The sequence below is a fragment of the Vanellus vanellus genome (assembly GCF_965231255.1).
Source record: "Vanellus vanellus genome assembly, chromosome: 1".
Lineage (NCBI taxonomy): Eukaryota > Metazoa > Chordata > Aves > Charadriiformes > Charadriidae > Vanellus > Vanellus vanellus.
In genome coordinates this window covers 164,160,671-164,175,611 of record NC_138905.1, presented here as the reverse complement: position 1 = coordinate 164,175,611, position 14,941 = coordinate 164,160,671, and the positions used below count along the sequence as shown (strand labels likewise).

Below are 14,941 nucleotides of genomic sequence, written 5' to 3'. Positions count from 1 at the left end.
ACTGGCCACATTCTTCCCTATGCAGCCCAGGATTCCATTGGCCTTTTTGGCGACAAGGGCACATTGCTGGGCCATGGATAATTTACTGTCTACCACAACCCCCAGATCCTTCTCCTCAGAGCTACTTCCCAGCAGGTCCGCCCCTAACCTGTACTGGTGCCTAGCATTCTTCTTCCCCAGGTGCAGGACCTTGCACTTGGTTTTGTTGAACCTCATTATGTTCTCTGCCCAGCTCTCCAGCCTGTCCAGGTCACGCTGGATGGCAGCACGGCCCTCTGGGGTGTCAGCCACCCCTCCCAGTTTGGTATCCTCAGCAAACTTGCTGAGGATACACTGTGTCCCCTCATCCAGGTCATTAATGAATATATTTAAACAAAATTGGACTGAGTATTGACCCCTGGGGGACACCACTGGTTACAGGCCTCCGACTAGACTCTGTGCCGCTGATCACAACCCTCTGAGTTCTGTCCCGCAGCCAACTCTCAATCCACCTCACTGTCACCTCATCTAGCCCATACTTCCTCAGCTTCCTAATGAGGATGTCATGGGAGACAGTGTCAAAAGCCTTGCTAAAGTCAAGGTAGATGACAGCCACGACTTTCCCCTCATCCAGCCAACCAGTTATAACATCATAGAAGGCTATCAGATTGGTCAAGCGTGATTTACCCTTGAGTTGTCAGGGCTGGTACCAGTTTTTATTTGGGAGTAGTTTGGTTTTGGTGGTTTTTTTTGTTGTTGTTGTTGTTGTTGTTTTTGTTTTTTTTTTTTTTCCTTTTTTGACTCTTCCACTCTTGCATAAGTGCCAGGACTACAGACTCTGAATTTATCAAGAAAATCTGACTTGGTTTGACAGCTGGGGTTCTTGTGTGTGGTTGTCTGAGGTCCTTTGTGAATAGATAACAATTAGGCAAATACTCAAATTAAAATACTTGGAAGTTTTAAAAATAAACCATATGCTTGCATATTCTCTTGCATAAATTTAGTTTCTTGCTGACGCATGCAAAACTGCTTCATCTGTAGTGCTGGGCACTTGGTATCCAGCTCACTAATGTCTTTCTATCTGTTGGAGAGAGCTTTGTGGGGTTGGTTTGTTTTTTCCTCATGTTGAACTGGAGTGAATAGGTACCCAAATAGGTTACACAGAATTTGAGTCCTTAGACTCTTGTGCCCACTTCAACAGTTTTCTGATGTCTACTGTGGAGTGGTTTATTGAGAGCAATTGTTTGCCTACAGCCAGAAAATGAACAAGCAATATATTTGTTCGAATGAACAGCCCAACTATCAGGTCAGTGTACAGTATTCCTGAGTAGTTATGGCAAGTGCCGCTTTTCATCATGGTTACACTGACTATATAGGTTCCTGCTGGAGATTCCCACATCAACTTATGATGTTCAGAAACTTGCAGAGCCAAGTTTTAATGTATGTCTAGTATAATTAGTCTTGTTTTGCAGGGATCCTACAGTCCTTTAGTTTGCCTTTTTTCTCTATCTGTGGTGCTCTTGCTTTTCTTTTTTATCTGTTTACTATTAATGGTCACCTTTCTCATTTGCTTTATTTATTATCTCCAGTATTTTCAAAGAAAAAGATGGCTCTCCTGCCTAAAGTATTATGTTCGGTACACTTTTATAGTTACATAATGTACCTATACTATTCAGGGTCTTTCATATACGTCTTAATTGCGGCAAATCTATTCTTGGAGCTATCCTGATTTGACTAAATGTGAAACAAGGACACTCCTTCAGATGCTTGACACTGAGAAAATTGAATGCTTGAATGCCATGTTTAGGTGGATGGAAGATTCATCAAAGAGTTTTGCACCCCACTTCTAGGATACCACTCCAAACTGAAGAGTTTTGAAAGATTTAAGATTTTCATATGTGGGGAGAGATGGGAGGGACGAAGCTTAATAGTATTTTGCTTGTTTGTTTTCGCTCGTGTTGAATGCTTTCATCTGTTTATGGTTTAATACCTGATTTGTTGCTAGTATACTTCCAAAGACAGGGAAATTTGTGGTGGGGTGTTTTTCTGGTTTGGGGGTGGGGTGGTTGTGTTTGTTTTCAATTACTTTTTTTCTCTCCAATGCTTGGTTTATCATTTTAGAGGACATTGAACTACTTGGTGATCAAAGCTTTAAGCTAGAGAAGCAGCAAAATGGCAAAGAAGAATGTCCATTTTTCTGAAAATTGGACCTTCATATAAAAGCTACCTTGAAGTAGAATACTGTGTGTGGAAAACATTGCTGTTAAGAAGTACTTTTCCACTATCAGTGGAGCTATTTCTATTTTATTCAGAGCTATACATACCTGAAATGGATTTTAAAATGCATCTTTTAATAAGATCCCCAAATTGATTATATGATAAGTAATTACTATTTTAACTTTATCCGTTTCAGAAAAAAAAAATATTACTGAGTGGAAATTTGGGGCTTATTTTATACAGTCATTTCCATTAATTAAAAAAGGGAATTTGTTTGCTGTCATTGATCTAAAGCAAATAATTGAATTGAAGCCCTTGAATCCAGTTTTTGGAATTATTATCAATATTTTCACAAGTAAGAGCTTTTTCCAGTGGATACAGAGGGTATTTTGTTCATTTTGGTACAGACAGCTCAATGATTTTTCTTTTAATTTGGAATTAAAAGAATTATGAACTATATTAATGAGTAGGAAAGGTAAATTAAATTAAGATCTCAGGTGCTGGGGGTTCCAAGGTCTAAAGTCTTGATGACTTAGTGCTCAGAAAATTTTGTTCTTTCATTACAAACACTTTGTTGTTTAATCGCCTTTCAGTGCGAGAAGTTTTAATATACTTCAGTCTGTGTAGTGTAACACTTTTATTCTGACTCTAAGAAACTACTTCAAAGTGCTGCTGCATTTTCGTATTTAAGATTAATTAAAGTGCCTCTCTGAATTAGCTTGATACAAAACCTGAGTGAAAGAAATTGATTCCTAGTAATTGTAGTTCATTCTTTTTCTAATGTGATGCATTTATTCAAGATTTTAGTATTTTACCTTGCTTAAATTTATGCATAGGGTATGCTCTTAGTAAAAGAAAACTGTTTATAGTGTGAAAGTTTTAATAGTCCTAAATCAGGAAGTTGCAGTGAAATTCTGTCCTGATTTGAAGAATGCTGGAAGCAGTACAAGTGAAAAACCTTTGTGGCTGAATTGATGTATGTACAGCTTGTACTTGCACTTAGCTGCTCATTTCTTTTCAACAATAGGCTTTCCTTGTTGTTTGTGCAGCAGCAATTTATTAGCTTTAAACAAAAACTGGCGCTTTGAAAGCATACCACTTTAATATGATTTTCATACTAGTGGTTAAATGAAAAGCGAGTGAGAATTTTAATTGTTTATAACGAAGCTCGTGATCTGGAAACAGTCTGCCTTGGAAATGATAAAGATGAGACAAAAGTGCAGTAGATGAGAAGCCAGTCTGCAGTAGTTAACGGTTCTCAGCTGAGTCCTAAGTTATCAGTAGGGTCATAAAATTTAACACAAAGCCTTTTTATATTTGCTATGTGTACATTATGAGTGTTTTTCCAGATTCTTTTGAAATTGGAAGCCCACATAGAAATGTCTTTTGTCAAACTGTTTTTATAGTCGATATATATATAAAGCTTGATGTGCAAAAGTGTGTTACTGCATGTATAGACAGGAATAGCAATGCATGAAATTCATATTTGGTGCCTTCTCACAATGCAGCGCTTTACAGTGTTTTATCTATCTACTCTGACATCTTTTTGGGGCAGGGAAGGTATGCTATATGTTTATTAGGCAGCAGGTTGGTTTAATACTGGAAGATGTGACTTCTGCCTCTATCAATAACTGTTTGTTATATGTATTGATTATCACTGTATGTATTTAGTATAATCAAACTGGTCATTCAAAACAATGTTTTTTTTTTTTTTTTGTTTAAGGAGCCGAATGTGGAATAAATGCAGAAGTAGAAAAACAACTTGAAATGGGAAAGAAGTTATTGGCTGCTGGACAGCTAGCAGATGCTTTGTCTCACTTTCATGCAGCTATAGGTACGTATCTCAGGAAAGTGACTCTTGCACTGAAACACCTTTGGGTGACGTTTTTTTTTCCTCCTACAGTTTGCTTCATTAAGTATTGTGCTTTCTTGCAAATTGCATTCCATGAGTCACAGAAGTTGGGGCACCTTTATGCAGCAGTGTGGACGGGAGCCAACAAATGCCGTAGAATATTTATGCTTTAATTTTGATAAAAGAAACAGTTCAATTAACTACATGATATGTGAACACTAAGGCACTGCTGTTCTGAAAGCTAGCTGGATGGAAGGAATTATAATTGACTGTGGTATTGTTTGATGAGGTATTCCCTGTATCTAATCCCATCAAGATTAGGTTTTATCTTTCGGAAGTTTTTTTGAAGTATGTCTTTGAAAGGTTGAGTTTATCCATGCTTGCTTCTCTCCAGCACTGTAAAAAAAGTCAACATTTAAAATAGTCTTTTTTTTTTTTTTTTTTTAAAAAAAAAAAAACTTGAAGCGAGTGATACCTCGGTGAAACTAATACTACAAGTCTGAGACACTGGACTGGTAGTGAAGTGTATATTAACTGTCCCTCTTACACTCAACGAGTCTGTGAGTTCTTGTTTTGGTGTTCTGCATTTTCAATAAACTGAGGAGTTAAATGTTTGCTTCTATAAATTTTAAAGCAACTTTGCTGGTTAAAATCCTTGAATTGAAGAGTAGCAACAGATAGCTCCAGTAAAGAGCAGTGTTCACTAATGCTACAATTTCTCAACTGCATGGGGTTTTTTAATTTTTTTTTTTTAAGTTGTTGGACTTTGTTATAATGTACAAGTGCATAATTTTCTCTGTGAGAAGAATAATATCAAGATGTTACACAGTAATGAGTCATACTACTGAAACTTTTCTATTTATGCCTTGGTCTAATAGTGATATGGAAATGAAATATCTGCTGATTCTGAGCTATTAATATTTCCTGTGAGCTCTCCGAGATAAACTTCCCTTATATAAAGGGAGTGGAGCGGCGAATGTCCTCTTTTTCTGTGCTATGGAAGCTCTTATTCCACCGAGAGGTGGTCTGTTACTCCTTTTACCTTGTGTGTTGCTGCCAAAGCATTGTGGTGATATCTGAGCAGAGTTAGTGTTACAGCATGGCTTATTCCTTTATTATTGGTTGGCGAGCTTTAACTTGTGTTTGGTGAAAAGTCCAATTCAATCTGTAGCCATGCAAATGCTGGTGGTGGTGCAAAGGCAGCAGAGGTGAGGTGCCTGCATGGGGTGAAACCTTCTGCTTTGCCAGCAGTGCTTGAGCAACTGGTAGAACTATGGTGTGATCACCTCCGTTGTGACCTTGTCAATGCCTCCATTGATGTTGGGATTCTTAGTTGGGTGTCGATTTGAGCCTGATTGCCTAAACTTTCATCGGACTTCTTCATTGTGTTTTGCCTTTTTGAAAAGTCCATGAGCGTGATTTGCCTACTGTGTTGGTAGAGGAGGGGAGAAGAAATTTCTATAATCCTTTTTTCCCTGTACTGCATCATTGTAGACTGTGAGGTAAATAGGCTGGCTGAGGCAAGACAAAAAGATCTATTTTTCTTTTTTGCAAACATCTAAAATAAAAGAAAGCTACTGTCCATTTTCTGTCTCTTCAGTTATTCTTTCTTCAGTCTCATCAAGTTGATGGCTTATGCCTTTTGTCTGGGTAGATGTTAACTGCTGTTCATTACTGTTACTGGGAAACTGAGGCAAAACCGTATTCTTACTGTTGGAGGGATGTTCATCTGGTGTTGGAACACGCTTTCTGGGTTAGCTCTTTCCTATCTTCCATCCTTTGTGTATTAATAAGGTTCCTTAGTTTCGGCTCTTGATTTGTGCCTACTCTAAACATGTAGGTGTATGCAGTTGGACTTAATACTACCTTTTTTTAAAGGTAGTTGTCATTGAATTTACTTCATGTCCATAATGCTGGCATATAAGCATGGGGGTTGTTATTAAATTTCAGTGCTGGATGTTAGCATTTCCACAGCCAAGACGTTGTAGAGAAAGGGTGCGGATAACTTTTCCATTGAGATCTGAACTATTGTTCTGGTAATGGAGGTGGCCAGCTATGAAGCTCAGTTACTGACCAGGAGATGATCATTTGGCAATGATGTGTGTTCCATTTATTTTGAAGTTCAACTTCAACCTCAGATGAGGTGAGGAGGAGAAATATTTGTTTTGTTCCTCAGGTATGTATGTCCTTGTGTAAAAATTCTGGATTGATTTCCCCCCCCCCCCCCCCCCCCCCCCAATAGTACAGTAAGGTGTTTACTGTCGTCTTCTGTATATGGTTGTTTGGGTGGTCTAAGTTACCTTTCCTTGAGAGCCAACAGTAACTGTCATCTGTTTCTCTGAAATACTGCACAGAGAAGAATATTAAGAATATTCTTCTTGATTTCAGAGACTGATGTTTATCTCCTCTAAGGGTGTACATGTGTGCTACCCTAGAGTGTTGAAATTGATGGATCTTGGAAGTTTGACCAGGAGACAACATGGGATGCATGGGCCTTGCAGTTAGCCTTCAGGTTTTGATAATGTATGTGTGTTTCTCTGCTGTTGAGAGGGAGTGTTGGTGCCTGCTTGAATAGTAAAGAAGCTGTTGCTCTTTCAATGGGTGATGTAAGGGGTTTATGCTTCTGATGACGTTGGACTAACAGATTGGTCATTTTGGGATTATTTTCTTGTATCCTATATGATGGACAGGAACTGGATAGAGAATCATGAATTAACATGCTTTCAAATGTAGGCCTGCAGTTGGAGATAGTGTTAGTATATAGTGGCTGTTTCCCTGTACAAGGCTGAAAAACATGTACATATTTCAACTTCAGTACTCTTTACAGAAACACAGTAAATGCTAAATAATTAGTCTTTATTGTTAAATAATCAAACTGCATGGAAAATATTGCTTTGATAATGTTACAAATGTTATATTTTCTTGATTAAATACCATTTTTTCCAGTGGCATAAAACTCAGGTAATGTATTTTTAGTCATTGCAGTTTCACTGTACGCGAAGTTTCAGTTGCTTTGAGATAGTATTCTGATTACTGTTCATTCCCTTGCAGAGGGAGACTCTGATAACTACATTGCTTATTACAGAAGAGCCACAGTGTATTTAGCCATGGGCAAATCGAAAGCAGCAATTCGTGATTTAAGTAAAGTGGTTGAATTAAAGCAGGACTTCACATCAGTAAGTATTGCTGGAATTGAAAATTGTTCAAGCGTAAAAAAAAACCTGCTTCGAAGAAGGTTGTTTTTTCAGATTTTGCTAAATGGAAATGGGAAATATATTATCACTCAGAAGGCTTCAAATAGGATAAAATAATAACAATGATGTAAGTGCTTGAATCTGCGACTATGCTGAGTACAGTCTAGCCAGTTATTCTAACAACTAATAGTAGTTTTATTAAGTTCATGTTCCTCATGGGTTTGTGCTGAACACTTTCTCTCGCTTGTGGTTATTTTCTTCTCAGTCACCAAGGCTATGCCTTCTGAGAGTGAGGGGGGGGAAGGGGCACAAAGAGAGCGCACACATTCCTCTGTTTTTATTCTGTCTTAATCAGCATTTGATTTGCCTAGTCTCACTGCTTTCCTATGGGATTGTTACAAATTCTGATGTACTTACACCTTTCTCACTTCTGCTTACTGTACGTGGAGACTGCCTCACTAGTTGGAGACTGATGCTGGAGTTCTCATTATTTAATTCTCTGGTCTCCCTTTTTCATGGGCAGTAACATGTCCTGTATAGTTTACAATGAAGGAGCAGACGTTAAATTCATTGGTGTATGAAAATATTCCTACCATAAATCAAAATCTTCTAAATTATTAACTTGTCTTTTTACATAGCTTCTATTATTCTGGAAGTGTAGTGAAAGAATTAACTGTGGGGATTGTTTATTATTTATTACTTTTGCTAATTTCTTAAAATCTATAAGCCGTTATAATGGGGAAAGTGGTGTAAGGTAAACATTCACTTTGTTTTATGCAATGCTTCAAATGAGTTCTTTCCATGAGCTACAGCCACTCAAAAACTGTGGCTGCTTTTTCCCCCTCCGTTCTGGTGCTGAGTGATCCTTCATGATTAAAGAGTCCTCGTAAGAACATTGTCAAATTAGGAAGACAAAGAATGGGTGGTGTGATCTCTGTTTCAGCTTGTTAGCTGTAGTAAAATGAAACTCTTTGTCTCTAAAGGAAATTGAAGCTTATTTTCATACTTTGCTGAATTCCAATTTGTAAAGCAAAATAAATTATCTTACGTTTCATTTCAGGCAAGATTGCAGAGAGGACACTTACTGCTCAAACAAGGAAAATTTGATGAGGCGGAGGATGACTTTAAAAATGTGGTAAGTTGGAGGCCTAAGTTGAATTGCATCAGTGCTTTTAAGGTTGGGTTCTCAGCCAAGGTCTCATCTCAACTCTGATGTTCTGGAGCATACGTGTACTTATACCTGAGTGTCTTTCTTATTCTTTAAAGATGTTGGTAGCTAAGCTACCTTGTATGTATAAATGACTGATAAAGTTGCACTGTGGTGATGAAGATGAAATCAGGTGTTGCATGAAGTAGCACAGCACTTCAAAAAATCTCTCTTTTTTTTTTTTTGTGTCTGTGCCTGGCACTTCATGATCTCTGCTTAATGATGCCAATACTAGGGAGCAGTCTTCGTTCAGAAAGAAAGATAAGTGACATGGGACTGAATGTATGTAGTTGAGCCCTGCTTTACATCACTATATTCGGGTCATCTTGGGAAATCGCTAGTGACCTCATGGGTCAACCTTGGAAGCTTCCTATCTCTTTTTACTGATTACAGAAAGATCCTGGGCTCTTAATTTAGTCACTGGGCTGTTAAAATCAATAAATTTTGGTGGCATGCATCTGCATGTCTCCGCATCTGCATGTCTCCTCACCTGCAGAGGAGTTCTCCATTTTTCATGAATGTGTTGGCAGTACTTTCTCTCCGTAATCAGGAAGTGCCCAGAGTTTCTGTACAAACACAGTTGGATATTAACCTCTTGAAATTCACTTGGTTTGTTTCTTACTTCGATAAGTATTTTGTGCATTTTGGCCTTATGCTGCAAAAATAAACTGATCTAATCCCAGAACAAAATTCCTCAGAATATGTGAAACTCATTTCCCTCTCTGTTGCACAAAATTTCTGTAAGCATGAGAATAAATAAGATACATTCTTATTGCATACTCTTCAAGAGTTGCTAGTTTGAACAGCTTGCATGTCCCTTATGCCAAAATAAATGGCAGCAGTTGCACTTGCAAATTCTGTCTTGCTGGCTTTCTTAGAGTGTGATGGAGGAAGCAGTTCTGTGTTGTAGATTACAGATGCTTAATGGAAATCTTACTAGTGAGTATGTATGACAAAACCAGAGCAGTTATACTGTGCGCTCTGCATGGCAGTTGGGAGGAATGGCTCTTGCAGGTATAAATGTACTAACCAGTCTTTGTGTTCGTAGCAAAGCTGCAGTAGCTTATTCTGAAATTCACGTAGCAATGGCTCCTCTGGCTGCTGCTGTTTCCTCAGAAAGTTTCAGGAGTGTGTGGTCTGCAGTTGCACATCTGATTGCAGTGCAGCCCTGCTGTTTGCAAATGTCAGAGAATGTTGTTCAGCTCTGATTAACTGAGGATATAGTTGCTGCAATAGCAATTACGTGATGTCAGTGCTGATTTCGAGTATGTGTATGCATCTCTTTGCAGTTACTGTTTCTTGGAGTATTGTTTGATACTGCATGTGGAAATGCTTTTCCAGTCAACTGTCAAGTAGCTTGCCTCTTTTCCAAATCAGCTGCAAAACTTTAGATTGCTGCCTTTGGTCAGTTGAACAGTTTCAGTCTTCAGTCAAGCTTTAAATCTGAAGTAGAACAGAGTTTCTTCTCAGAAGATGACTTATGAAGATACCATATTGATCCTAAATCTTACTTCCAGTTTCCTTCATTCTGTGAACAATATTGCCTGTGTACTTAGAGAATATGGCAAGCAGTCTCTTTTGAAGAGCACAATTTTCAGTTAAGTACAGTATATTCAAGCAAAGTAAGGCAATATTAAAGTAATCCTTTGTAATAGGTTAATTTATTCATATGCAGGAGGACATTGTTATCCTACATAGTGTGACTCTTAAGTAGAATACATATATATTTGAGAGATTTCCCTCGTTCTTCGAAATCTTTCAGGTAGTCAATCTGATTATTCTACCAGTTCTCCATGTGTCTAAAATAGCTAGTTTATTCTGGCAGTATGTTTGCATCTAAATATGAAATTGCATTTAATCTCAAGATGAAATGTATTAACATTCTGTGTTTCTTTGGGGTGTTTTTGTATAAAAGAGGAGAGAAAGAGGAAGGCTGTTAGGGACTGAATATCTTTCCAAATGATCTCAAGACTCTTACATCCAGACTTGTATCTTTGCTACCAAAAGCAACAGGGGGAAGGTAAATAGTATCCTCTGAGGTTTGACTCGTATTGTAAGTCAGTTGTCAAGAAGCCAGAAGCGGTACAAGCAGTTGTACCTTGAAATGAAAGTTCCTTCTACTGCTAGGGCAGATATGGCCCAGAGAAATGCCAGTGGTATCTCAATAACTTTTAGGCTAGAATTTAGTTGTGGATTTAGAGACCTAAAACTGCATGTTTTACATGTGAACAGAATATGTAATCTATGATTCTGCTCTTTAGCTGAGTAAATATAGGTCAGGATATGAACACTTTGGCTGCATATCAGTTGATTAGAATGCTCTTATTCTGGGTGTGTAGCACGTCGACAGACTTTAGTGTCCAAATCTGGACCTAAATTGGAGAAAAACTTTGCCCATCCCGCATTAGTTGCACATAGGCTCTAAATCTGCAGTTGCTGTAAGTCAGTAGGCGTGCAGCAGTCTGGTCATATGTTTGAGTCTGTAGAAGTTGAGTGTCACGGAAAGATGGGGTGGAAATTTTGTATTTACAAAACAAACCTCCACCCTACCCATCCCCTTTCACTGAAAGGGAATTCTTAATTTGAAGAAAAATAATTCACTTTCTTTATTGTGCAGGATTTCAGGATGTTATCTAGAATAGATGGTCCTGAGGATGTCATAAGCTTACAAAAATGAGTTGTCACGTATGGGAGTTTTTACCATCTGTGTTTTTGGGTTTTTTTTGTGAGGAGATAGTTGTGTAGATGAGATGGGCTTTCTTCTAGTAAAGCCAGCTGCCTTGGAAGTAGATTGTATGCCCTTGAATGATAGTAGATGTGTTCTCTCTTGTGTGATTTCACATGTGAGATTGGTTATGCGTGCGTTTGGGTCAGGTGTTGACTTCAAGGGAGTAGATCAGATGTTAAAATATTCCTCACTTTTGAGTTGGAGAAATAAGGTCAGGGTGTGAAACTAAGGAAAATAATTTTACTTGGACTACTCAAGGACAGACATGTAGAAGTAAGGTGGTTTGTAATATGCTGTATGATGCTTGCATTAAGAGTCAGTGTCAACAGTGTTGCTTTCCACGCCAACCACAACTGCAGGGTGACTGATGTAATGAGCCATCTGAAAAATGGTGTTTTCTTCTAGCATATTCCAGAAGTCTGTCAAATCCCAGTGGAGACTGGAGACTCAGAAAAGCTTCCTTTTTTTTTTTTTTTTTTTTTTCCTCCTCATCCCTCTTCCACTCTCTCTTGGAGTCCTGCTCCTTGAAAGGGATCTCGGCAGTTTAGGAGGTACAGTCATTTTTGAGGGAGAGAAAGAGGAAGAAAAATTCAGTCCAACTAAACGGAGGGGAGAATTACAGGTAAACTTTCCCATCTTGTAACAGCGGTGATTTTGTGTAGACCTTGAAAGAGTCATTGAAACTATTCTTTGCACATAATAGTAGAACTATCCTTTAGTGTATGCTTGTGGAACGAAAAAAATCTCATACCCTTAAATTCTCTCTATGCAATTTTATCATATGTGGGAAAAGTTCCGTGAGCACCCTAAACTTTAAAATTATACTGTTGCTAAGCAGAGCAGTTTCTCTGGATGTTTCTGCCCCCTGTGGCACGGTACTGGCTGTCTTGTGAGGCAGTGCCAGTGTGAAAGCAGGCAGTGGGAATGCCTGACTGGAAAGGATTGGAATGCTTCTTTAAGGAGCAGAGCCTTCTGAGACCCCAGCCTTCATACCTTATTTTTAGATTGCTTTTTTTTTTTTCCTCTCTTCCTCTGTACTTCCCTGTTGGCTGAAAGGTGTGATTCTGCTTTATGCCTTGACATGTTAAGCAATAGTGCATTTCTAGAAACCTCTCCTTTTGGTCAACAGGTGCACCAAGCTGATGAAGTTCCTTCCATGGGCCAGTATTTTTTTCCGTCTAGTGATACAGAATCAGAACTCATTAATCTTTAGAAGCTCTTTAGCTTCTTCCTTTGCAACTCAGCTACCAGTTTGGGAATCTAGGACATAGAGGGTAATAAAACTTTCAGTAGGTGACAGCAGAGGGGTCTAATTCTTGTGCTCACAGTGCTCAGGGTGGAACAGGGATTAAGCCAAAGTCCTTAGGTGACTTTAGAAAGTCATTGCTTACAGTTTATGAGTAGTATGTATTTTTTTGCTCCAACTTTGGTTGAGTGTTCGTATGCTTAATATCAAGTTCCTTCTCTTTTGGTCAGTAGTTTCTGAATAACAAGTCAACAGGACAGATCTGTGGGCACATCAACATTCGTGCCTAAGGCCGTGATCCATGAAAGCCCTGGAATATTTATTTTGTCTTTAAGTATGTGATTTTTAGTGAAAATAAAAGGAATATTGCTATACTTGGGTTGATGGAAGGCCCTCTGAAAAGGTGACAAAAGTGATGTGAGTCCTGGCAGCCCTTTGATGGGCCTTGTAATATTGTCTGTGGCCCTGCTTGTGTCTTAGAGAAAATGACAAGCATTTGAGTTGCTGAATTCTATAGAAGGCACAAAAATAGAACAGAACTTTTGCCTGGTCTATTGGAAAGTGTGGAAAGGACCAAGTTGTCATATTTATTTAAAATCTTCATTTTTTTTAGACTGAATGTAATTTTCACAGTTGCAGTTTGTTGCAATAAATACTGTAAATAGACAGTTCTGTCTCCTTTGGAAACATAAACACTTAAAAGCTGGAAACTGAAGGTGCCACTTCCAGCTCCACTAGATGTCAGCCAAGACCAAGTGACTGAGCAGTGGACATCTGCAAACTCTTGTTTTCTAATCTAGGGAAGCCCTCGGCTGTTGCAAAATACACTGGACAATAATTTTCCATGGTTGGTTGGTATGCGTAATACTACTTCGGATGTAGGTGGAGGGTACCATCTTACGGTACTGTAAGTTAAACTGATTTGAGTAAGTTACTAGGCAAGCTTGGGTTGGGTGTTTGAAGCTCTCTTAACCAGATCAAAGTAACATAAGGCTGTTTCCAAATACATTCCTCTGTGGTACTGTGGTAATCTGTAGTTTCCTGGGTAAAGAATAAGGAAATATTTAAATACCTTTTGCTTTTTTCTCTCTCTCTAATATCATGGCTGTATTACCTAATATATTGCTCTGCCAATGCAGACCTTTCCTTGTGTACTGTTCTTGATTTTATTAAATAGCACAAACTGTGGAGGTTCCTTCAATTCCCCTTAGAATGTCTTTCACAAGCCTAATCATCTTCTCATTGTCTGTGTATTAACCATTTTGAAAAGCAAGAAAATAAAACAGCTTTAGAATGTGCAGATGTATGCCTGTGTTAGGGGCACTGGACCACTGTAAGCAAGGTATAGAACCAGCATGTCTGTAACATTTTGAGGTTTTAACAGTATTTTGTTTATAATACATACTAAGATACTGAAATGCTAGAGGTGAATTGCCTTTACATCTTTATTCTATGCTCTTTGAGAGTATGGATTTCAGGTTGTTAGTTGGTTTGGTTTTGTTTTTTTTGTTTTTTTGGTTTTTTTTTTTTTCCCCTCAAGGTTGTTGTAACTGTTTTTCATTAGAATTCTTGTATTAAATGCCCAACTTCTTCCTGTATTGTTTAAGGGCCATTGCAAAGGAAGATGTAGGACTACCTAGCTGGAAAGCAGGACAGGTTGTAGTGAGCCGTTGAATTAGCTTACCTGTGTTTTGTAACTCTTCCCTATACTTCTGGAAAAAACAAAACAAAAAAAAAACCTGAAGCAAAAAGTTTTTAATAAACTTAATAGGCAGGAAGCACTTGCTCCATGTTTGTGATTTCTAGTTCTGTTTCCTGTAAGTGTCCAGTGTTTGGGGATCCTTTTTTTAGTGTGGTAACAGATAAAGCTTTGTTAAATAAAAAGCATATTGCTGATCCAGATAGCATGTAAGATACGTGTAGGTGCATCACATTGAAATATGTTAATCAATTCAGACTGGTACATGCCATCATCAGGATAGCAGCATCCAACACAAAATGCAAATGGATCCCGTGTAGTTTAACATTGGTCTTGCTTCAGTGTTTTGTCACTGCTGATATACCAGCATGGCTGTATTGATGGCCTTGTATTAACAATATGTTTCTGAACTAGTGCTGCATTATATTTTTGTTCCCTTTAATCTTGCTTACTTGTGGAGGAGAGGGAATTGGGGGTTTGCTTACCCTAGGGTGTTTCTTCCCTGTACTGAGGCTAGGCTATAAAATACAGCATCACCTATAGTAGTAAATCTGTGATGGAGAATTACTTACAGTAACAAAGCCATTCCTGTGTAATAGACTTTGTTTTCTATAAAGGAATTAGGTGCATGTTTGACAGGGGGGTTGGTAGTGAATGAAAGTTGCTGTTAACAGCTGGCTGGCTTTTGTTGTTGCAACTTAAACTGCAACTAACTTAGTGTTCTAATCCAAATGTAGTAAACCTCAAAAACAGCAAAGGATACTGTGCTGAGAACACCTTCACCAGTAGCAGTGTCCTTGTCCAGCAGAATTGAGCAAA

General features: G+C 38.4%; 1 protein-coding gene across 1 annotated transcript in view; it reads left to right on the top strand.

Moving 5' to 3' along the window:
* DNAJC3 (DnaJ heat shock protein family (Hsp40) member C3) overlaps positions 1–14,941 on the top strand; it is a 39,300-nt gene that overhangs the window by 3,179 nt on the left and 21,180 nt on the right. Inside the window, exons 2-4 of the mRNA XM_082499397.1 lie at positions 3,920–4,030; positions 7,100–7,224; positions 8,303–8,377. Of these exons, the coding sequence (XP_082355523.1) occupies positions 3,920–4,030; positions 7,100–7,224; positions 8,303–8,377 (311 nt within the window). The remainder of the gene's footprint in view (positions 1–3,919; positions 4,031–7,099; positions 7,225–8,302; positions 8,378–14,941) is intronic.